Here is a 24,599-nt window from a genome sequence, read left to right as displayed (position 1 = left end):
GACCTCCATTTCTAAATGGAGTCGGCTACGTTTTTGAATGATTCATACTATTGCAATCCATTTCCCAGTAGACATAAACATATATTCCAGACAGAGCAACTCATTATATTCCTTTCAGTTCCCAAGAGAACTGTGAAAAAACGAAAAGAGGCAAAAAACCACCGAATTATGGAAAAAAACATTTTTTCACCCTGGTCGCCTCCTGGGCCCCTAACTTGGGATTTTTAGGCGCCCAGCCGATTTTTTGGTCGCACTGGGCGACTGGGCGACTGCTAATATTTTCCCCTGACTTTCTCTTTATCTCTTATTACTTGATGGACTTGTTTAAAACTTAAAATATTACTCCTCATCATCACCCACATCATATAGCACAAGGGTCATAACTCTTGCATGAATATTTTATAAATTATGCTCCCTTTTTACTTAGAGTTTCAGGTTAAAGTTTTGATGCTTTTTCACCATATCTCTGTTGTTTCTGTATGGATTAAATGCAAACTTAAAATGGTTATTGTACCCACCGGACAACAAAGTTGTAAGGGGGGGTATACTGGTTTCAGGTTGTCTGTCTGTCTGTCTGTCCGTCTGTCTGTCCGTAGACACAAACTTGTGCACACCATCTCTCCTCATCCCCTTGACACAATTTAATGACACTTCACACAAGTGATCAGTAACAACAGTAGTTGTGCATGGGCATGTTAGGTTCTTTCAGAAAAAAAGTTGCAGAGTTACGGGACTTTGTTTTTTGTTACTATACTATATACATAGACACAATCTTGTACGCACCATCTCTCCTCATCCCCTTGACTCAGTCTAATGAAACTTCACACAAGTGATCAGGAACAATAGTAGTTGTGCATGGGGCATGTTAGGTTCTTTCAGAAAAATGTTTTGCAGAGTTACGGGACTTTGTTTTTTGTTACTATACTATATACATAGACACAATCTTGTGCGCACCATCTCTCCTCATCCCCTTGACACAGTTTAATGAAACTTCACACAAGTGATCAGTAATAACAGTAGTTGTGCATGGGGCATGTTAGGTTCTTTCAAAAAAAAAATTGCAGAGTTATGAGACTTATGTTTTTCCTTAACATGCTATTTACATACAGTCTACATAGGCAATCTTTTACGCGCCTAATCTTCCGAACCCTTGCACACAATTTCACACAAATGATCAGTACCAACCCTGGTTGTGCATGGTGCATGTTACGTTCTTTTAGATAAATATTCTGCAGAGTTATGGGACTTTGTTTCTTGTTAACATACTATGTACATACAGTCTGCATATGCAATCTTGTGCGCGCCTAATCTTCTGAACCCATGCACACAATTTAATGAAACTTCACACAAATGATCAGTACCAACCCTAGTTGTGCATGGTGCATGTTACGTTCTTTTAGATAAATATTCTGCATAGTTATGGGACTTTGTTTTTTGTTACTATACTGTATACATACAGTCCACATAATTATGCAATCTTGTGTGCGTCAGATTGCAATGTACTGTGTCAGTGCATGCGAGGGGTACATTCATCACCTTTAGTGATAGCTCTAGTTCCACATTGTCATGCACATCATATGTCGAAAGGTCCATAATACTGACACTAATATGTTATGAGTTATGCCCTGTTTTCACTTAGAATTTTAGGTTCAATTTTTAATACACTTTTGCACTATCTCAGTTGTTACTACATAGATTTGATTCAAATAGTTGTTTCATATTATCATTCACATGATATGACACATTGTGCATTACTCTTGCTGAAATTTTACATAAATTATGTCCCTTTTATATTTATTTAATGTTTTCATACACTTTATCTCTATCTCTGTTACTACTTAATACTTAAGACTTAAGCTTTTGTCCAATGTCTTCGTCCATATTGGAGCTATTAAACACTTCTGTGACAGCTTCCTCAGATGTACCTTATTTCACTACCTAGCATCGAAATAGTTGAGCGCGCAGTCTCCTGTGTCAGCTCTTGTTATGTTGGATCAGGTGAAATACTGAATAACTTGAGCCTTTTGCTTGCCCACTTGTGACCTTGACTGATCACTATTCTACAGTCTGCAGTGTTAAACCAACAAAATAAATCAGCAATGGTAATTTTTACCAGAATTGTATCTTTAGTTTATATTATCTCAAACCAATGCTTGTGTGTAAAATGATTTTCAGAAAATATGTTTGCCTGTTGCTATTGACATATGATGTACCAGTACATAGCTATCTTATTTTGAAAGCATTTAGTTAATGTTATATTCCTTGATTGAAACATATAGATGTTTATCTACGTATATGGGTGAAGGATGGAAGTTCTACAGAAGCTGTTCCACATGTGTTGATAGACTGGCATATCAACTTGTCTGGCCTCATGTTCTTCTCAGACAAGGTAAATCTTACATGTATTGTATACTCAGTAGCTTGTATGTAGTTAGGCCACCTCAAACAGTCATGCAATTGGCAGCTACCTCCTTGATATAGCAATGTGGTTATGTGTCCATCTGAAGAACAGACTGTCTGGGGTCTAATTATTGGTCAGGACCTTGTTTTTTTCTGCCTGTGTGAACTCGACCAGATACAAACACTCTGTAAGTGTGTGACCATATGACTACAGTGTGAGCAATCATGTAACTATGATATAAGCAATAGTAATTGGACAATAACGTACAGAGTTAAAGATCTTTTAATTACATTTTGTTTTGATAATTTTATGTATAGTTTTCTTTATTTCAATTTTTCATTGACATCATTATTTGTGTACTCGTATAGTATTTGTGTCATATGCCAGTGGTAACAATGCCGTGTGGTTTATTTTTATTTTTATTTCAGCTGCAGCAAGACAAATACAAGAATATTCCAAATATGGTGATGATAGGAATGTTTGACAAGTATTTTGTTGCTCCAGAGGTAATCACTTTCCTAAACTGTGATTCATTAATGTATTCATCCACGATAATTATAGTAGATACAAGAGTGAATGAAGTGATTGACCGTTTGATACTCAGATATGACATATGTTCTTCACATTATTTTCACAGAAAACAGCACCATGGAGTCATGTGGGGCAGTTTCAGTTACTTTTGGAGAAGAGTTCAATTCTAGTATAAACATTATTAGTAAACTGACACAAATTAAATTGTTATAATTATTATTATACCACATTTATTTAAATTATTGAAATACTGTTGGAAAAATGTATTTAACCCCATCTAAATGATAACAGTTTATCATTTTTAGCTCATCTGATTTTTTGAAAAAAATGATGAGTTATTGTCATCACTTGAGCGGCTGTCGGCGTCGGCGTCTGCGTCGGCGTTGCTTGGTTAAGTTTTATGTTTAGGTCAGCTTTTCTCCTAAACTATCAAAGCTATTGCTTTGAAACTTGGAATTCTTGTTCACCATCATAAGCTGACCCTGTATAGCAAGAAACATAACTCCATCTTGCATTTTGCAAGATTTATGGCCCCTTTTGTACTTAGAAAATATCAGATTTCTTGGTTAAGTTTTATGTTTAGGTCAGTTTTTCTCCTAAACTATCAAAGCTATTGCTTTGAAACTTGGAATACTTGTTCACCATCATAAGCAGACCCTGTACATCAAGAAACATAACTCCATCTTGCTTTTTGCAAGAATTATTGCCCCTTTTGGACTTAGAAAATCAGTTTTCTTGGTTAAATTTTATGTTTAGGTCAACTTTTATCCTAAACTATCAAAGCTATTTCTTTAAAACTTGCAACAGTTTTTCACCATCATAAGTGGACCCTGTACAGCAAGAAACATAACTCCATCCCGCTTTTTGCAAGAATGATGGCCCCTTTTGGACTTAGAAAATATCAGATTTCTTGGTTAAGTTTTATGTTTAGGTCAACCTTTTCTCTTAAACCATCAAAGCTATTGCTTTAAAACTTGCAACTATTGTTCACCATCATAAGCTGACCCTGTAAAGCAAGCAACATAACTCCATCCTGCTTTTTGCAATAATTATTGCCCCTTTTGGACTTAGAAAAATCATTTTCTTGGTTGAATATTATGTTTAAGTCAACTTTTCTCATAAACTTTCAAAGCTATTGCTTTAAAACTTGCAACTGTTTTTCACCATCATAAGTGGACACTGTACATCAAGAAACATAACTCTATCCTGCTTTTTGCAAGAATGATGGCCCTTTTTAGACTTAGAAAATCATGGGTAGGACAATATTTCTATTATACAAAAAAAATCAGATGAGCGTCAGCACCCGCAAGGCGGTGCTCTTGTTGTATTACTCTTGGAATGCCCCAAGAAAAATGCTGCTGCAAAAAAAATGCATAGCTGGCCATAGTAAACATTATTCTGTTGCACTTTCGAAGAATGATACAAGTTTCTGATAAAAGATAAAAAAAAATATGTTCATTTTGATAAATGGTGAAATGGCTGAACATTTTTTTTCACCAATTTTAGACGAGTATTCCTCCAGATATAGACACATGGCTGGTAGATCCTTTAACAACGATTAGATGTTCTTATAACATAAATTCATTGTCAAGGTAAGCATATTGCTTTTGTATTTCTTTTTTCTTACCTGTGACTGTGAAATCACTGATTTTATGGCCATTAAAGTTGTGGCTTCACCCAACTGGATATTTCAAGGGGATATGAATAGTTTGAGCCAAGAAATGTATGAAAATCAGTCGTACATGAATGTTAATGGTTGTACTTAGATAAGGTGAATGTTAATCCAACAGTCTGTCCTTCACAAAATTGGGTCTATTTATATCTTATTTCTCCATTGATGTATTTTCAAATACTGCAGAACAAATATTTGCCATTGTGTACAGATCTAGAAGGCAAAGGTCATTCTTGCTATTGTTTGCTATTTATAGGTACTTGTGTACTAAATAGAAATTTTATATGTTTGTTTTGTAGCTAGATGTTACCATAAAATAAAGGGAAATTTATCCTATTATGATTGTATGTAATGACTTCATCGATAAATTTGTTTAACGTTTCCAGAATCCACACAGTTCTGCGTGCCATCAGCCAAATGCAAGTGTCTGTGAAACGTGTTCATAATTCAATAGAAGATAAACTCCTCTCATCTCAAGAAAAGTCCAAGAAGGTATGTGAGTAATACTTCTTGTCAACTCAGTGGGAAATTCTAGTATTTGCTTCATAGGAGCATGGAAGGAATGTAGACTTTCTTGACTTGTCTGGCATTTTTCTGGACTTTTTAGCTTTTCTGGCTGGGCAGAGCTTATCGCATCGAAAAAAAATGACTTCAATCATCATCAGTCTGTACCTTTTGAAGGAAAAAAGTTTGGTCTTTTTCTTCGAGACTGTTAGTTTAGCTATTGAAAAAAGCTGATCAGGGGCATTGCATGTACATTTATTTTCCTATTGTAAGTCTGCCAGACTATGCTGTGAAAGGAATGTTCCAACTCCTTTGGTCTTGCCATGCAGAGTTACACATTGAGAGGTTAGACAATGAGTTGAGGATTCATGTGCCTTGTCAAGTAAGGTTTGTGGAGTAATAGTAAATGATTAGATTCTTGAGGAACTGTTGTGTAATACTGAAGTATAATTATAGCAACAGTCATATTAATTATTTAATATTATACCGGTATGTTTTATATGAATGCTTACTTGATTCTAAAAAGAAATAAATGCTTGTGAATACCAAAATGGCAAATGCTTGACATTGCACTCACTGGGAGTGTAATTTGTTCCATTCAGACATTTGGATTAGATGTTTAAAAATACCTAAAAGCATGTTTGTTTGTTTTTTTTAAAAGTTGGCTGCTAGGGAGGATCTTGTCTTGAAAGTAGGCCAGTTAAAAAATGAGCTTGCCTGGCAGATGAACAAATTGCAGCAACAAAAAGATATCTATGACAACTGCCTGAAAGCTATAGATGAAAGGAGTGAGTATAATTTGATGTAACATCTTAGGTTTTAGACCTGCCTTTTGGGGACCGGAGGAATGAGAATATGGGGTACCTATTAAAGCGAACTCGTCTGAAGTTGTCTATTGACTTTTAACTGATTATTTATCATATTTGTTGGCAATTTCACATTTTTCAGGTGACAGGTTTCTCTGTATGATTTTCCCTGAAGGAATATCTTTTATACCTCTCATTTCATTAAATACTTGGGAAAGAGCTAATATTTGTACCAATAGATCTGTTTCAGAAGATATCTTTATATCAAAAATATTGTAGTACCTTGTTTAAAAGTTCAGAACCTTTTAACCTCATAGAAAGATCTGATTTTACTGTAATTCAAATAATTCCTTTAAAACGAAGAGTGTAACCAAATATCTGGTGTAGAAATCTTACCTCACTGTTACCCTCTTTAAGGCACTCTAATTCATACTTCAGCCTTGAAGTCTTGAAACACATTTGAATCACAGGGGTACATCACATAAAGGTTTTGGGGTGGTCTGGAGTATAGAAGCCCCTATTTATAGACAAAGGATCCAGCTGTCAAAATGGCACTTTTGGTATATGGTCATTATCAACTGCTGTAAAAGTCTCATTTGTTATGTTAAAATACTAGCTGATACGCCCTCACATTGCTTAAATATAAATATACATAAAAAACATTTCTCATTTCTTGCTTTTAATTGAAGTGATTTTAACTATTTGCTAGCATGGACTGTACATGTATCAGATCTGGATTGCTTTCATTTGTATTTCTTTCATTATTGCTGTATATTCTAAGCACCAGATAGATATTTTTGTGAGAGTTGATGTCTGTGTTTCATTGTAAGGTATGTTTTGACAGGATTGTTGATGTATTTAAAAAAGAAAGAACACCATATAGTATTATAGTTGTATTTGATCCCTCTTATAAGGGCCAGGTGGCAAAAATTAAATTGAAGATTGTATTCAAAAATTACAGTTGTCTTTGCTATTAATAAGCATGGATGTTTTTCTCTTACAAGGTCATGATCTGAAAAAATCTTTCCATGAACTGGAGAAAAATCGAGAAAACCATGAAGAAAAGAAGAAAACTTACTTTCAGATTCGTGAAAATTATATCAAGGAAAACTATCAGCTTTTGATACGTAGAAAACAGCTGATCAGTGAATTGACAACTTACATATATCCAATTACAGAGGTTTGTCATTTGAAATAACATGAAATCATGATGACCTGTTGGTGACTTATTTCCATATATTTAGTGTTTGTTTCAGTTACAAATATATATATAAAATGTGCACATCATTTGATTTTATTAACATGGCATCGAATAGTAAAAAAAAAACTTGACAGGAAAGAGGCAGATTTGGATCCTGTGATAAAAAATACAAGGTATTAGATTAAGATTTATTTCTCTTATTTGTTATTCTAATCAACAGATATTTAGTTTGGAGACCATTCTAGCTGTTCAGCCTCTCCATTGGTCAGTATTGGTCATAATATCTTATGGTCTCAGAAATAGCCAATCAAATGCTGAAGAATTTTGACTGGTCTCCTGTCACTGTATCATGAGTCGCAATATTTAGTACAGAATTTTTTATTTATTTTTTCAGACAAAGGATGGAAGGTTGTGTATATGTTCTGTGTATTTGCCAAATTCTGAACAATTTCATGGTAAAACATTTATTTTGCATTATTCCTTTGTCAGAAATTCAAATAATCAATTCTTCTTCATAATGAAATAAGTAAAAAAAAGTAATAGATAGTTTACCTTGAAGTATATATTGAAAATAATAAACAAATGTTATTCTGACATCTAGCAATATTATGTTTCATACTAATGATCTACCCCAAAATATTCAAGATTATCATTTTTAACTTGATTATTCGAAGAATAGGGGAGCTATCCTACTCGCATTGGCGTTAGCGTGAGCGTTAAGTGTTAGCGTCACACAAAAGGTAAAGTTTGCATACCACCCCAAATATTTTCAAAGTCCATTGAGATATTGCTTTGATATTTTGCATACTTGTTTACCATCATGACCGCAGTCTGTAAACAGGAGCAGACAACTCTATCAAGCATTTTGACTGCATTATGGCCCCTTTTTGACTTAGAATATGCTTATTGTAATGTTAAAGTTTGTGTACCACCCCAAATATTTTCAAAGTCCATTGAGATATTGCTTTCTTATTTTGCGTACTTGTTTACCGTCATGACCCCAGTCTGTAAACAGGAGCAGACAACTCTATCAAGCATTTTGACTGAATTATGGTCCCTTTTTGACCTAGAATATGCTTATTGTAATGTTAAAGTATTATACTATCAAGCACTGAGAATAGTCGAGCACGCTGTCAACTGACAGCTTTTGTTTCAATTAATCATCTTTAAAATCATATTATTTTCAATGATGCAAAGGGTGTTTACATTTGAAAGAACTCATATGATGCTTGATGCTGAAAATCTGTTGCAGGTCAAGATGACATGAGAACTGCTGTTGCCCTTGGATACACGTGTCACCTGGTTGAAATGATGTCACATATTTTAGATTTTCCATTACGATATCCAATGCACCATAACTCATCTAGATCTTCTATAACTGACCATATACATTCCAAACTAACAGCTAAAGACAAAACGTAAGCACTTAGTGTATTTTTAGCTTTATTTTTTAAGAAAATTTATAGATAGGGCTATTTTACTCGCCCTGTTATCTGCATTGCTTTCATGTTAAAGTTTTATGGCAAACTTCTTGATTTCACCATATCTTCATAACTACTGCAACTGTTATCACCATGCCTCTTACAAGGATTGTTGAGTGGGGACAGACATTTATATGATTCATGGTCAGGTACTGCAAATGTCAAGGTCACCAGGGTCAGATATTGTAATAGTATTGATTAAGGTTTTATGGTAAGCTTCTAAAATTTGCTATTTCTTCTTAATTATCAAACCTCACATAAGTATTGTTCTCTGTATCAGGCCAGTATTATTTGATGAGGGTCAGGTTACCCATAGGATCAAGATCACTGCGGTCAAATTTTGTAGTAGTGTTGGTAAAAGTATTATGGCATACGCACACTGGTAGTTTGATATGGTATTTTTCATATGTTCACCCTTGTATTGAGGTTTGTGTTGCTGTTTGTGCCGGGGTCCTCATCACAAAAGTTTTGCATGCAAGAAGGTTTCTCAGAAACTAGTGGGCCAAATACTTTCCAACTTCACAACTGTCTTCTGCATCATCAGATGATCCCTCAGGACTTGTAACCTAAATTTGAGCTTTAAATTTGTCAAATTTACCCATTTTTAGCTTAGAATTTTAGATTAAAATTTTGTTTGTACCCAGGTGTCCCAGAAACTAAGAAACCAAATATACTTCCAGACATCACATGTCTCTTTAATTAAGGTTACCTCATAGGGAAAGTTACACAACTTCTGCTTACATTTTGGCAAAGTTATGCCCCTTGTTAAGGTTGTTCTGCACATTTGGATCAAAATTTGTTCTACGATGTAGATTTTGATTAAACTTTGATTTTTCAAAAATTCAGAATATACCTAGAAAATTCAGCAAATAAAAAGATAGGGTTTTGTGCTTCATTTTATGCTTGACTGATTTGAAAAATTTGAACCTCCTGCAGTATTTCATAATGGGAATCTATGGGAAAATCACAACTTTCATAACATTTTCGCGAATAGAAATTTTTCTACAACGTAGATTTTGATGAAACTTCTCATAGTTATAAATAAACACATGGCCTATAATTTGGTGAAATAAAATGTATAGGTCCTTACTTATTTTTGAGATACTTGACCAGGATTAAAGTGGACAAGACATTTCAGACTAATTTTAAGACATTATTTTGAATTGTTTAACATCTCATATGTTTTAATTTCATATTTTAACTTTCGAAATATAGCAACTGTGCCATTGTAATAAATTTACTCACAGGTTTGGATTAAATCAAAAAATGATTTTAATTTCCGTAAGCCAAATCCAGACTTTATTCTACGTTTTCCAGATAAATTATGTTACGCCATCACTTTCGGTTTATCAGATGTGCAGAACTACCTTAACACTAACATTTTGTGAAAGTATAGCATGTAAGCACCTCAGAAAGCACATTTATTTACTGAAATTAATGCTGTCATTTTCATCACAAGTCTTTCATCACATCCTGAGATGATCTCACATAGCTGGTTTCATAACTCTGGCTTTTTATGCCCCCGAAGGGAGGCATATAGTTTTTGAACCGTCTGTCTGTCTGTCGGTCTGTCCGCAATTTTCGTGTCCGGTCCTTATCTTTGTCATCGATGGATGGATTTTCAAATAACTTGGCATGAATGTGTACCACAGTAAGACGACGTGCAGTGCGCAAGACCCAGGTCCGTAGCTCAAAGGTCAAGGTCACACTTAGACGTTAAAGGATAGTGCATTGATGGGCGTGTCCAGTCCATTTCTTTGTCATCGATGGATGGATTTTCAAATAACTTGGCATGAATGTGTACCACAGTAAGACGACGTGCAGTGCACAAGACCCAGGTCCGTAGCTCAAAGGTAAAGGTCACACTTAGACGTTAAAGGATAGTGCATTGATGGGCGTGTCCGGTCCATATCTTTGTCATCGATGGATGGATTTTCAAATAACTTGGCATGAATGTGTACCACAGTAAGATGACGTGCAGTGCGCAAGACCCAGGTCCGTAGCTCAAAGGTCAAGGTCACACTTAGATGTTAAAGATCATTTTTCATGATAGTGCATTGATGGGCATGTCCGGTCCATATCTTTGTCATTCATGCATGGATTTTAAAATAACTACGCATGAATGTGTGACACAGTAAGACGATGTGTCGCGCGCAAGACCCAGCTCCGTAGATCAAAGGTCTTAAACTCTAACATTGGCCATAAGTATTCATTCAAAGTGCCATCGGGGGCATGTGTCATCCTACGGAGACAGCTCTTGTTTTCTTTTTTTTCAAGATTATATTGCTTTTTAACATGAAGAATATTACTCATTAGACTGTTTCTCGAAAACTGCTTGACCAAATGTTTCAATCTCTATACAAATCTTTGGAATTATAAGATGACAACATATGGAAGGTATCATAACTCGGCTTACATTTTGGCAAAATTATGCCCCTTTTTCACTTAGAAAACTTCGGTTGAAATTTGCATGAACTGTTGTACTGAATGGTTTCTAACTCTCCATGTGTCTTCAGCATCATGAAATAACCACTCTGAACCAGATCCTGGATATCTGACAGACAGTTTTTAAACTCGTGTCATTTTCAACTGAAACAGTTTTGGTAAAGCTTTTGTACAGAAATATAGTATTATATTAACAAGTTACAAATAGTTAAGCATACTGTCGTTGGACAGATGTTGTTAACGCAGGTAACTTCTAAATTTTCTTTGTTCACAGATTCCCATTGTATGCCAAAGGCAAAGAAAAATTCCAGTTCAATTATGGCGTGTTCTTGTTAAATAAAAACATAAGCCAGGTAAGCTACTTGATAAGTTTTAACAAACATTACACTGTTTGCTTGTCTTGGCTTGCAATTTTATGCCACCGGGTGTTGGAAATCTTGGAGGCATATAGTGTTTGAACTGACTATATGTCAGTCACACTTCTATTTGTACCCAACTCCTCCCACAGTTTCCATCCAATTAAAATGAAACTTTGTTTACTTCATCTATAAGCAGTGGATATGCGCACATTGTAAGAACTTTCATGTCTGAATATTTTAAGTTCAGTCCCGAAGGGGTGTATTATGTTATAGCTTAAGTCGTCTGTATGTACTATGATCATCTCTGTATGTCTGCTAGTAGTTGCGTTCCCATGCAATATCTTACGGTGGCTATTAGTGCAAAAACTGTTTCTGCTTAAAAACTTCAGAATACTTTCATTTATGATCCTCAAAACTGTTTTGTACATGGACATTACATGACTCTTATTGATTATGAGGTCAGCGGGTCAAAAATCAAGGTCATATTGCTGTCATAAAAACATTTTTCACTTAGTGTCTAAACAGGGTTAGCACATTTTGAATAGGCAGTGCATAACAGCTATTGGTTTTAAAATCCAGGACACAGTCACTGTTAATAAAAAAACTTTTCTGCTCAATATATTGAGAACCCCTTGATCTATGGCCCTGTTAATTTGTCAGGCATATTGCTTATGGGTAGTGAATGACCATTTACTGATTTGGAGGAATATGGTCAAAGGTGAAGGTCAAAGTGACTATAAGTAAAAAAACAACTGTTTTTTGCCTCTGTATAATGTTAAGATTATAGTGATTGTTTGTTAAAAAAGAATATTCGCCATTGCCTTATCTTGATTTTTAGTTGTGTTTTTTTTTAGCTCACCTGTCACGAAGTGACAAGGTGAGCTGTTGTGACCTCTTGATGTCCGTCGTGCGTAGTGCGTCGTCCGTCAACAATTTCTAAAAAAAATCTTCTTCTTGAAAACCACTGGGCAGAATTACACCAAACTTCACAGGAATGATCCTTGGGTGGTCCCCTTTCAAAATTGTTCAAAGAATTGAATTCCATGCAGAACTCTGGTTGCCATGGCAACCAAAAGGAAAAGCTTTAAAAATCTTCTTGTCCAAAACCACATCTGGTGTGTAGCATCATCTAGTAGTCCTCTACCAAAATTGTTCAAATTATCCCCCTAGGGTCAAATATGGCCCCGCCCCAGGGGTCACATGGTTTATATAGACTTATATAGGGAAAATTTTGAAAACCTTCTTGTACAAAACAACATGGCCTAGGGCTTTGATATTTGTTATGTAGCATCATCTAGTGGTCCTCTACCAAGATTGTTCTAATTATTTCCCAGGGGTCAAATATGGCCCCGCCCCGGGGATCCCAAGTTTTACATAGACATATATAGGGAAAAAAAGTTTTAAAATCTTCTTGTCTGAAACCACAACACTTAGATCTTTGATATTTGAGCCGCGCCATGAGAAAACCAACAAAGTGGGTTTGCGACCAGCATGGATCCAGACCAGACTGCGCATCCGCGCAGTCTGGTCAGGGTCCATGCTGTTCGCTAGCAGTTTCTCCAATTCCAATAGGCTTTAAAAGCGAACAGCATGGATCCTGACCAGACTGCGCGGATGCGCAGGCTGGTCTGGATCTATGCTGGTCGCAAACCCACTATGTTGGTTTTCTCATGGCGCGGCTCATTTGGTTTATAGCATTGTCTTATGGTCCTCAACCAAAATTGTTCAAATTGTACCCCTTGTGTGAAAAGAGACCCTGCCCTGGGTGTCCCATGTTTTATAAAGACTTATATAGGAAAAAGCTTTAAAAATCTTCTTGTCTGAAACCATACAACCTAGGCTTTTGATATTTGGTATGATGCATTGTCTAGTAGTCCTTTACCAAAATTGTTCAAATTATGTCTCTGGGGTTAAAAGAGGCCCCACCCTGGGGTCACTTGGTTATTATGTTAGTTATATAGGAAAAATACTTTAAAAATCATCTGATCCTATTTCCAAGACTGTTTCATTATAATTACCTGATGACCCCAAGTAATATGTCACTTGACTGTGACCTTGACCTACTGACCTACTTTCTTGTTTTTTTTTAGATACAGCCTTGAAATTTGAATGACATGTACAGTTTTGCACTCCGATCTTAAAACTGACTTTCAGTGACCATAAATATGACCTACTGACCTACTTTCTAATATTCTAACATCAATTTGCTATTTTAAACATGTGGCTCATATTACTCAGGTGAGCGATTAAGGGTCATCATGACCCTCTTGTTTCATCAAAGGTCATGGTCAGTGTAATACAAAGTGATCATGTGGGAAAATTATGTGAAGGTGCTGGTCATCCGTCAGTCTGTTTTAGGTAGTTTTCCTTTTGGAATGTTTCGACCTTGGCAAAGTTGATATGCATACAGCTTTAGGTGTATTTTGCTCTACCTGGTTGTGCGCTTGTTTGACTACATTGGCGCCTTTCAATGGCACTTCCTCTCTATCTCTGTTATTAGTAAACAGATTTGACTTAGACTTTTGTCTAACATCCTACTCCACATCGGTGACATAAGTCACTGTAGTGATAGCTTAAGTTTCCTCAGATATGCTCTGGTTTACTGTCAAACATCATAGTATTGGAGCCCACCTGCTTAGCTCCGTAGGGAGAGCATTGGTCTACGGATCGCGGTTTTGCTAGTTGGATCCCCGGGCAGGGTGAATGTTCTCCGTGACGATTTGATAAAAGACATTGTGTCTGAAATCATTCATCCTCCACTTCTAATAATTCATGTTGAGAAGTTGGCAGTTACTTGCGGAGAACAGGAATGTACTAGTATAGAATCCAGGAACACTCAGTCTAGTTAGGTTAACTGCCCGCCGTTATATGACTGAAATAATGTTGAAAAACGGCGTTAAACCCAAAACAAACAAACAAACAAATCATAGTATTGGAGCATGCTGTTTTCTCTGACAGTTCTTACATACTTCATGATATTACAACTATATTTGTACCTTACGAATTCCAGGCCTCTTAGAACTTTCTTTCAATTTCTTTTTATGTCAGTACAGATAACCACTTCCTATGCAAAGTTGTCAAAACATTTACAAGTGTGATGTCATTTTGTATGCTTATTTAAATAATGTTGTCAATTTTTTCCAAGTTTTTAGAAGTGAAAATAGTTTTACCTTGCCTGTATCATTTCAGTTGAGATTTTACTGCGGGCTTGGGACCACCGATTTAAGACTCACACTACCAAACATTAAAACTCTCCTAGAGTCAAGATTGGGCATTAAGTTGTAAGTAGCAAAGCAATTTGTTTTATTTATTTTTGATCTTGCTCTTATTGTTTACATAGTGCTGAATTTAAAATTGGACTGGTAAGTCATCCAGGAATGTTTCTATGGTTATTTGGCTGTTGTACATAAATGAATTAAGTGTAGAAAAGCAGAATTATACTTACGAGCGTAAAAAGGAAACACACAGACCAAAGAGACATTGTAGCAGCATTCTCTACAAAATCTGTGAGGAATACTTGCATTTATGCACAAAACATTAGAATTAGTATTTTCTTATCACCAAATATAAATGAAAATGAAAGAACAACTTCAAACTGTTATTTAATTCAGGGGTATAATGTTTACAATGAATAACGTTGATGACTTGATGCAGAGCACAACGTCGTAACAATGTTGTCAAAAAGTATGCAACAGCATGGCATAATTTAACATTCAATACATTATACATATAATACAGAAAATGCACAATGTAAAGGATCTATGAAGATGCATTAGTTCCAGAGAAAATGCAGATAGCAAACAGGATATTAAAGTCTGGAAAAATAACATTTATAATGCCTATTACTGTATTTTATATTTCAAAAGTATTATAGATATAACTGATTATAGAGAAAAATAAGTGTAAAAAAAAAATAGATTGAAAAATCCTTAATTGATTATAAGTACAAATAATCCATTTGGATAAACTGTATCCAGTAAGTTTTCTTAAGTAGATGTTTCCAATTACCATTTATGTATTCTATGGGCATGAATAAATAGTCGTCAATTGTGTGAAGGTTAGAATTAAAATGTTCTAAAAATTACACCTTTTACATGTACTAGCATAAGTTACATTTTTTGAACTACATGAAAGACTCTAATTCTGTAGGTTTTCAAAGTTGCAGAAGATGTAAAAATTGTAGATTCATACATAGTCGAACAATGTGAGCAGCAAGCACTGTTACATTTAGAAACTTGACCATAAATACTTGGTCTTGTTATAGCTGAATGAACCAAAATATCATTTAAACTAGCAGGTCTCTTGTACGCAACAATAGGCCTGAACTTAGAAAGGTCCTGAACACTCTCTCTGTTAAAAAAGTTGTATGGATTCAGTACTTGTTCAGAACCTCTCCAATGTTAGGTAGACTTGGATTGTAAGTACATACAAAAGGAATTAAGTTATTAGAACTTTCATCTGTTTTACTGCTAACTAATGCATCATCCATTGACATTGACTTTATTTTATCAAAACACTCATCAATTATTGACATGGGATAATTTCTTTTCATAAAAAAAAGTTTTTAATTTCTCCAGTTCCTGTACAAAAGAATTATTATTGGAGGTAAGACATCTGTAACGCTTTGCTTATGACCAAATGCAAGTTTAAATAACTGCAATTTCAGGTGTTTCATGGTTTTTCCATATTAATGAATTTGCAACTGTCTGGAATTTAACAAAACATTTAGAGGTTCTGTTTCAAATGGCCTATAGTGTTATCACCTTGACTGTCTTTCTTTCATTTATTAATTCTGCAGTAATGAACAGGAATAAAATGAATTTTTTATAAGGATTTGATTCAATTAAGCATCTTTGGGCTTCATTTCTTTGAAAAGAGTTGTAAAATATGATGAATTATGTCTCCTCCCCACTGTGGGAGACATATTGTTTTTGCCCTGTCCGTTGTTCCATCCATTCGTCTGTCAAAATTCATTTCTGATCAATGACTGGAGAACCATTTGACCTAGAACCTTGAAACTTCATAGGGTGGCAGGGCTTATGGAGTAGACAACCAGTCACTCCACCAAAGCACCAAAGCCTGAACATTGAAAACCATTTCTGACAGTAACTTGAGGACAACTTGACCCAGAGTATTGAAACTTCATAATATGATTGATCATGCAGAGTAGATGAACCCTATTGATTTTGGGGTCACTCTGGTAAAGGTCAATGTCACAGGGGCCTGAACATGGAAAACCATTTTCGATCAATAACTTGAGAACCATGACCCAGTGTGTTGAAACTTTATAGGATGATTGGACATGCAGAGTAGATGACTCCTGTTGATCTTGGGGCCACACTATTAAAGGTCAAGGTCACAGAGGCCTGAACATGGAAAACCATTTCCGGTCAGTAACTTGAGAGCCACTGGACCCAGAATGTTGAAACTTCCTATTAGGATGATTGATCATGCAGATTAGATAACCCGTATCGATTTTAGGGTCACTTTGTTAAAGATCAAGGTCACAGGGGCCTGAACATGGAAAGCCATTTATTGCCAGTAACTTGAGAATCACTTGGCCCAGAATGTTTAAACTTCATAGGATGACTGGACATGCAGAGTAGATGACCTTTGTTGATTGTGGGGTCACTCTATTAAGTAGCAGCGATAGAAAATGGAAATCCAATAACTTGAGAACCATTTGACCTAGAACCTAAAATTTCATAGGGTGATAGGACTTACAGAGTAGATGACCCTTATTGTTTTTGGGGTCACTCCATCAAAGGTCAGGGTCACAGATGGCTGAACATAGAACACTCTTCTAATCAATAGCTTGAGAACAACCAGGCCCAGAATGTTGAAACATAATGGGATGATTGGACATGCCAAGTAGATGATTCCTATTGCAGCAAACCATCAGTGTCTCTTTGACTTTCGCTCCTGTCCCCTATTGACTTCTTGCCTATATGACTATGCATTGGGGAGACATGCGCTTTTCTACAATAGCATCTTCTTGTTTCCTTTTATTATGTATTATGTATTTGTGATGCAAAGTGGGCTCAGATGTTTCAAGCTTTTCAGTGTTAGAATATGTTTACTTTCAGACCATAAATTGCATACAGTTTTGCTTAAAACTCCAATGTCCTGTTAATAAAATGAATGGAACCAGATGCTACCATAGTGAATTCTACTTTTATGTACTTAAAATATCCTCAGGTGTTGTGTATTATCTTAATTTATGTACAAATTACTTTCTTTTAGTGACAGCCATGAGATGGGAAAGACTAAACTCGAGTTCAAAGACAACTTGAGTATACCCTCTAATGGAAAAACAGAAACAGTAAGCTCTCTAGCTTCAGGAGGTAAAAACAGTACTAAACATCCTGAGGAAGTTGATTTAGAGAGAGCACTTTTAACAGACAAGCAAAGAGACGAAATGGACTCAAAGTCTGCAAATAAAGAAAACAGTCCAGTTCATTTGACAGATGATAATACTAAAAGAACAGGACACAGTCCCAGTGATAATGAAGAAATGTTTCAAGCATCTGATGACAATTTTTTCAAACTTAAAATGACTACCTTTAACAATGATTCAGCAAATAATTCAAGTTGTGGTTCATTTACTGAACAAACCAATGGAATGATGTCATTCAGTAGAAACTTTAGTCTCTCTCCGTCCCCCGGCAGTGGAGAAAACAATATAAGTACAGAAAACAATTTAAGTGGGGAAAATGATGTGTTGTTAGTAAACCATTCCACAATGCAAGGTGCAGATTCTAAAACCAGTCTAGGGTCATGTGAAGAACTCTCATCAGGGGAGGATACTCTAGAGAGTAGTAAAGCGCCACCTAGTGATTCAGTCTGTGATAATACCAGTGTAACAAATAGTGCTATAGCATCAGAAGTAACTACCACAGCTTCAACTGAAGAACATGCAGAAAATATTAATGGACATTCTGCAGAAATCTTATATAAGAGAACGTAAAATGATGCTTTGTAGAACATATTAATGTGCTTTGGCCTTCCATTTAACCAGGGTCCAGATTCATCAAAGTCCTAAGTCTAAAATGTAAGCTTTAACCCTAACCGTGCTAAATTACTGTTATGAACTTGTCCATATTTCAATTTGGACAGAACCATTGTCTGTTAAAAGGGGTGCTTACCAAAAAGATACTGACTGAATGGCGAACAGTGCAGATCTTGATCTGCAAGGATGTGCAGGCTGATCAAGATCTACACTGGTTGCAAAAGCAGAATAAACTGTGTACAGCATGATGAGGGTTAATATTAAATCTTTATACATTGAAGTAGCTATGATATCTTAAACAATGCCTCTTAGTTATGTTTTGTAACAACGTGAGTTATCTTTTATTATGTCAAATTTCATTAAAAGCTGTTGTTATTGAATAAGAGTAAAGTAAACTGAAAATGAAGCATTTTAGATTATAAAGTCTATACTTACGTGACTTGTTATGATGAATATGGACCCTGTAGTAATTGCTATGAAGGTAGAAAGTGAAAGTTAGTGGTACACATTAATTTACTAATCACTTCTATATACTGTGAAATGACTAATCGGTGTTATTCATGATAGATTTTTTAAAAATTTCACCTCTCTGTCAATCCACAAAATTTTATCTGCAGCTTATACTAGTATGGGTATCTTTAAAACTTAAAATCCATGAAGTTTAATCTCCACAAATAAGTCGTGATAGCCAAAACTACAACATTTTGTGTGCAACTAAATTATAAAATATATGATTTTCCAATATACATGTATAGCTAAACTGAAGATTTGGCAATATTTGCAGTACTTGTATTTTTTGCTGTTTTTCCTGACAAGTTGTAACAAGCATGAGTATTATCTAGCAGTATGTTGAAAAGTAAATAAATAAAGTTGATAATTTTTAGCAACGGAAAAAACTGCTGTTAAATCTGGAAATAAAACTGAGGTGATAAAAACACTGAATCTACAGTAATACTCTGTAAGTAGAGTGGCTAACAATAGAGATAGTAGTGATTACCAATGTATGTATACCGGTACTAAGATATAAAGTGATGATCTCAGAGTACTGAGAGAATGGTTTCCATTATTTTATCACACAGAAAGTTATCTTATGAATCGAAGAGATCTCCCAGTCTGTTGCTCAGTCACAATGTCGGTCACTTTTAAACTACAATGCTCACGTTGGTTATTCACATTCTAGTCATTCTGCTGTACATTGTAATTCATTCACTGTTAAGGTATTTTGCAATCTTAGGGAGCTTTTTGGAGCTATATATATATATATATCTGCCAATAGGACAGTATCATCACAGGCATTTCAGTAGAAAATATTGGAAGATCTAATTGTAAACTGTAAATCAACTTTTAATTTTTAGCTCACCTCTCACAAAGTGACAAGGTGAGCTTTTGTGATCGTGCGGTGTCCGTCGTCCGTCCGTGCGCGCGTCCGTGCGTCCGTCCGTAAACTTTTGCTTGTGACCACTCTAGAGGTCACATTTTTCATGAGATCTTTATGAAAGTTGGTCAGAATGTTTATCTTGATGATTACTAGGTCAAGTTCAAAACTGGGTCACATGCCATCAAAAACTAGGTCAGTAGGTCTAAAAATAGAAAAACCTTGTGACCTCTCTAGAGGCCATATATTTCATGAGATCTTCATGAAAATTGGTCAGAATGTTCACCTTGATGATATCTAGGCCAAGTTCGAAACTGGGTCACGTGCCTTCAAAAACTAGGTCAGTAGGTCTAAAAATAGAAAAACCTTGTGACCTCTCTAGAGGCTGTATATTTCACAAGATCTTCATGAAAATTGGTCAGAACGTTCACCTTGATAATATCTAGGTCAAGTTCGAAACTGGGTCACGTGCCTTCAAAATCTAGGTCAGTAGGTCAAATTATAGAAAAACCTTGTGACCTCTCTAAAGGCCATATTTTTCATGGGATCTGTATGAAAGTTGGTTTGAATGTTCATCTTGTGGATATCTAGGCCAAGTTCGAAACTGGGTCACGTGCGGTCAAAAACTATGTCAGTAGGTCTAAAAATAGAAAAACCTTGTGACCTCTCTAGAGGCCATATATTACATGAGATCTTCATGAAAATTGGTCAGAATGTTCACCTTGATGATATCTAGGTCAGGTTCGAAAGTGGGTCACATGCCATCAAAAACTAGGTCAGTAGGTCAAATAATAGAAAAACCTTGTGACCTCTCTAGAGGCCATATTTTTCATGGGATCTGTATGAAAGTTGGTCTGAATGTTCACCTTGATGATATCTAGGTCAAGTTCGAAAGTGGGTCACGTGCCTTCAAAAACTAGGTCAGAAGGTCAAATAATAGAAAAACCTTGTGACCTCTCTAAAGGCCATATTTTTCATGGGATCTGTAAGAAAATTGGTCTGAATGTTCATCTTGGTCAAAAACTAGGTCAGTAGGTCTAAAAATAGAAAAACCTTGTGACCTCTCTAGAGGCCATACTTTTGAACGGATCTCCATAGAAATTGGTCAGAATGTTCACCTTAATGATATCTAGGTCAAGTTTGAAACTGGGTCACGTGCCATAAAAAACTAGGTCAGTAGGTCAAATAATAAAAAAAACATTGTGACCTCTCTAGAGGCCATACTTTTCATGGGATCTGTATGAAAGTTGGTCTGAATGTTCATCTTGGTGATATCTAGATCAGATTTGAAACTGGGTCAACTGCGGTCAAAAACTAGGTCAGTAGGTCTAAAATTATTAAAAAATTTTGACCTCTCTTGAGGCCATATTTTTCAATGGATGTTCATGAAAATTGATCTGAATGTTCACCTTGATGATATCTAGGTCAGTTTCGAAACTGGGTCACGTATGGTCAAAAACTAGGCCAGTAGGTATAAAAATAGAAAAACCTTGTGACCTCTCTAGAGGCCATATTTTTCATGAGATCTTCATGAAAATTAGTGAGAATATTCACCTTGATGATATCTAGTTAAAGTTCAAAACAGGGTCACGTACCTTTGAAAACTAGGTCAACAGGTCAAATAATAGAAAAACCTTGTGACCTCTCTAGAGACCATTTTTTTCAATGGATCTTCATGAAAATTGGTCAGAATTTTTATCTTGATAATATCTAGGTCAAGTTCAAAACTGGGTCACATGAGCTCAAAAACTAGGTCACTATGTCAAATAATAGAAAAAACGATGTCATACTCAAAACTGGGTCATGTGGGAAGAGGTGAGCGATTCAGAACCATCATGGTCCTCTTGTTTCTTATTGTGCAACAAAAATATGCTTCAGAGTCTAATCCAATAAATAAGTTGATGAACTGAAAAGAGGGGAGAGGGGTATCACTGCACCTTTATGTTTTTTGAGTTAAGCAACCTGAGCACAATGTGCTCAAGGTGAGCTATTCTGATACCCATTTGTTGTCTGCACTACTTACATTTTGGATGTCAAAATTATTACCAAGTCTTAATGAAACTTGGTCAGAATGTATATCTCTAGAAAATCTTGAAAGAGTTTGAAGAACTGGATCATTTTTGGTCTACGGCTAGTGTCACTTGGTCAAATCTTAAAAAGAAAAAACTTGTTTAGCAAGGAGAAGTTGGCAGTTACTTGCATAGAACAGGTTAGTATTGATACAGAATCTAAGAACACTGGTTGGGTCATCTGACAACCGAAATACTGTTAAAAAATAGTGCATAACCCAAAACAAACAAGGAGGCTGTGTCTTCAACCTGGTCATTATGAAACATGGTTAAAATGTCTTTATGAAATCTAGTTCAATTTTGAAACATTACACACAAAAACTAGGTCACAGTTTCAAATAATAGAAACATTTGTTAACATAATTTCTACCCTACCTTTATTAAATTTTGTCAAAATGTTTGTCTTTATTGAGGTAAGGTCAAGTTTAAAACATATATCTGAGGTGAAAAAAAATATGTCGCCTTGCCAAATGAACCTTGTTAGTTAACACTACTGAGTCAGATTTTCTACCTGATTTTGTGAACTTTTGTCAGAATGGTTGTCTTTGTAAAAGCAAGGTCAAGTTTGCAGAAGTACGGCAAGTGAGGGATAGAGCTATCAGAGCCCTCAAACGTTTATAATAGTGACTGAAATATTTCAGTGAATGCTTCTCATCTCTATCTACCTCTTCACATGTCTCCCTTGTTGTATTTGCAATTAACCCTTACCTTGCTAAATTTCTATGATGAACTTGTCCATCTTTTCATTTGGACAATACCTTTATTATTCGAAGGGGTGTTCAATGAAAATTTACTGATTGAATAGCAAACAGTGCAGACCATGATCAGCCTGCACAGATATGCAGGCTGATCTTGGTCTGTTGTGGTCACAAAGGTTAAATGAAAACTGTTGTCATTCTCCCTCCCAGAATTTGAAAAAAGAGTTATCATAGGACAATAAAATTAATGAAATGTATGGTTGTATGTCTTACCTGTATTAAATATAAATTTTTGATATTTTGAATGATTTTTCTGCCAGATATCTCCCCTGTAAAATCAGACATTTTTGCGAGATGAAAAGTTTATTTTTCAAACTGGAATCTCATGAAACATTTTGGACTATTCATAACAAAATCTAGCAATTTCAAGAGAATATATTACATGGATATATTCATGAATACAGACAGATAGCAAATATTATGAAATAAATGCCTAGCAAAGTTTCTGATTTTACTGCAGTATTAGAGTGAGTACTATGCCTATATCATCATAAATTATTTTGAACTGCTGTATTCACCTTTCACAAACTGTCATACCTATGCCAAAGACCACCACAGAATAAAGGCCAAAATTCTCTTCCCACTTCCCAAGTGTAAATTTGCATGTGCTTGGAGACCATTTTTATGCCCCCACTTTGGAGGAGGTGGGGGACATATAGATTTGCCCATGTCCGTCCATCCGTCCTTCCGAGAATGTTGTGTTGTGCCTAGCTCCAAAAGTATTTGACGTAGAATCACAAAACTTTACAGGAATGTTGGTCAGCATGTGTAGTTATGCACCTGGGATTTCGCTTCCGGATTCATTCAGTCGTGTAGGAGTTATGGCCCCTGACTGTAAAAATTGGTCATTTTAGTGTTGTGACGCGCCTAGCTCCAAAAGTGTTTGACGTAGAGTCACAAAACTTTACAGGAATGTTGGTCAGCATGTGTAGTTATGCACCTGGGGTTTCACGTCCAGTTTCATTCAGCCTTGTAGGAGTTATGGCCCCTGACTTAGTTAAAAATTGGTCATTTTAATGTTGTGTCGCGCGTAGCTCCAAAAGTATTTGATCTAGAGTCACCAAAGTTTACAGGAATGTTGGTCAGCATGTGCAGATGTGCACCTGGGGTTTTGCATCCAGATTCATTCAGTCGTATAGGAGTTATGGCCCCTGATTTAGTTGAAAATTGGTCATTTTAATGTTGTGTCACACTGGGTTTCGTGTTCAGATTCATTCAGTATTGTAGGAGTTATGGCCCTTTACATTATATATGGTTATTTTTTGCATTTTTTTTTTAAATAGCAACATATTGTTTTCCCAAAGTTGATCTGTGTCCTTTGTCATGTAGTGGCGGCATCTGTGTCCCATGGACACATTTCTAGTTTAACCAGGTTTTCAAATGTTTCAGTAAATCTTTGAACAGAACAGAACATACACTATATTAGAGATAAGACACAGATTACAAAATACAAGTATTATGTAATAACATGTGAACAGAGAAAAATGACAAAAATATTCTATTATGGGTATGAATAATTGTTTTGGTCAGATGGCAACAAACAAATCATTTTCATATATTATGTTTAAACCTTAGTTTGGAAGGACCTATTGTCACCAAAATTGGTGTATAGGTAGCTTTTAACGAGACAAAAACTGGAGCTTTGAGTTACATTTTGGATGTTTTGGGTCTAGGTCTTTCTCTTAAAATAGTAGAAAATATAAAAAAAAATTGTTACAAATGTTATATAGCTTAGGTGGTTGTGACATTTGATATTGTAATTGGGGCTGCCGATGTTGAAGTCAAGGTCACTGGTACTAAGAATAGAAAATGGTTTCTGCTCAGTCTCTTTGGGTTCATCTTTTATCCACAAGCTTTGTGTTTAGGTAGCTTTTATCATGACAATTCTGAGTCACTCACTTAAAACAGGAGAATAGTTTCCACTCGGTAGATTTAGTTAGGAATGAATTGTAGTGGTGGAACTTTGTTTGTAGGTAGTTTAGATGGGG

The 24,599-nt window shown here is 35.6% G+C and overlaps 1 protein-coding gene across 1 annotated transcript; it reads left to right on the top strand.

Moving 5' to 3' along the window:
• The first annotated feature begins 2,106 nt into the window (after positions 1-2,106).
• Positions 2,107-22,806, top strand: LOC123553750 (UV radiation resistance-associated protein-like). Its single transcript, XM_053548831.1, has 11 exons — positions 2,107-2,389; positions 2,830-2,907; positions 4,439-4,524; positions 4,991-5,096; positions 5,770-5,896; positions 6,919-7,094; positions 7,510-7,570; positions 8,368-8,533; positions 11,316-11,394; positions 14,590-14,681; positions 17,644-22,806. The coding sequence occupies exons 1-11, from the start codon at positions 2,372-2,374 to the stop codon at positions 18,365-18,367; spliced, it is 1,713 nt and encodes a 570-aa protein (XP_053404806.1). The 5' UTR covers positions 2,107-2,371; the 3' UTR covers positions 18,368-22,806.
• The last annotated feature ends 1,793 nt before the right edge of the window (positions 22,807-24,599 follow it).

This window comes from Mercenaria mercenaria, chromosome 7, assembly GCF_021730395.1.
Source record: "Mercenaria mercenaria strain notata chromosome 7, MADL_Memer_1, whole genome shotgun sequence".
Lineage (NCBI taxonomy): Eukaryota > Metazoa > Mollusca > Bivalvia > Venerida > Veneridae > Mercenaria > Mercenaria mercenaria.
Note: the sequence above shows the minus strand (reverse complement) of the source record. Positions and strands in the feature narration are given on the sequence as shown.

What these genes read in the sequence shown, in the direction of transcription:
- LOC123553750 (XM_053548831.1), top strand. An exon ending in AACATAAATTCATTGTCAAG is followed by an intron (nt 4,525 to 4,990) that starts GTAAGCATATTG and finishes TAACGTTTCCAG; the next exon opens with AATCCACACAGTTCTGCGTG. An exon ending in CTCAAGAAAAGTCCAAGAAG is followed by an intron (nt 5,097 to 5,769) that starts GTATGTGAGTAA and finishes TTTTTTTAAAAG; the next exon opens with TTGGCTGCTAGGGAGGATCT.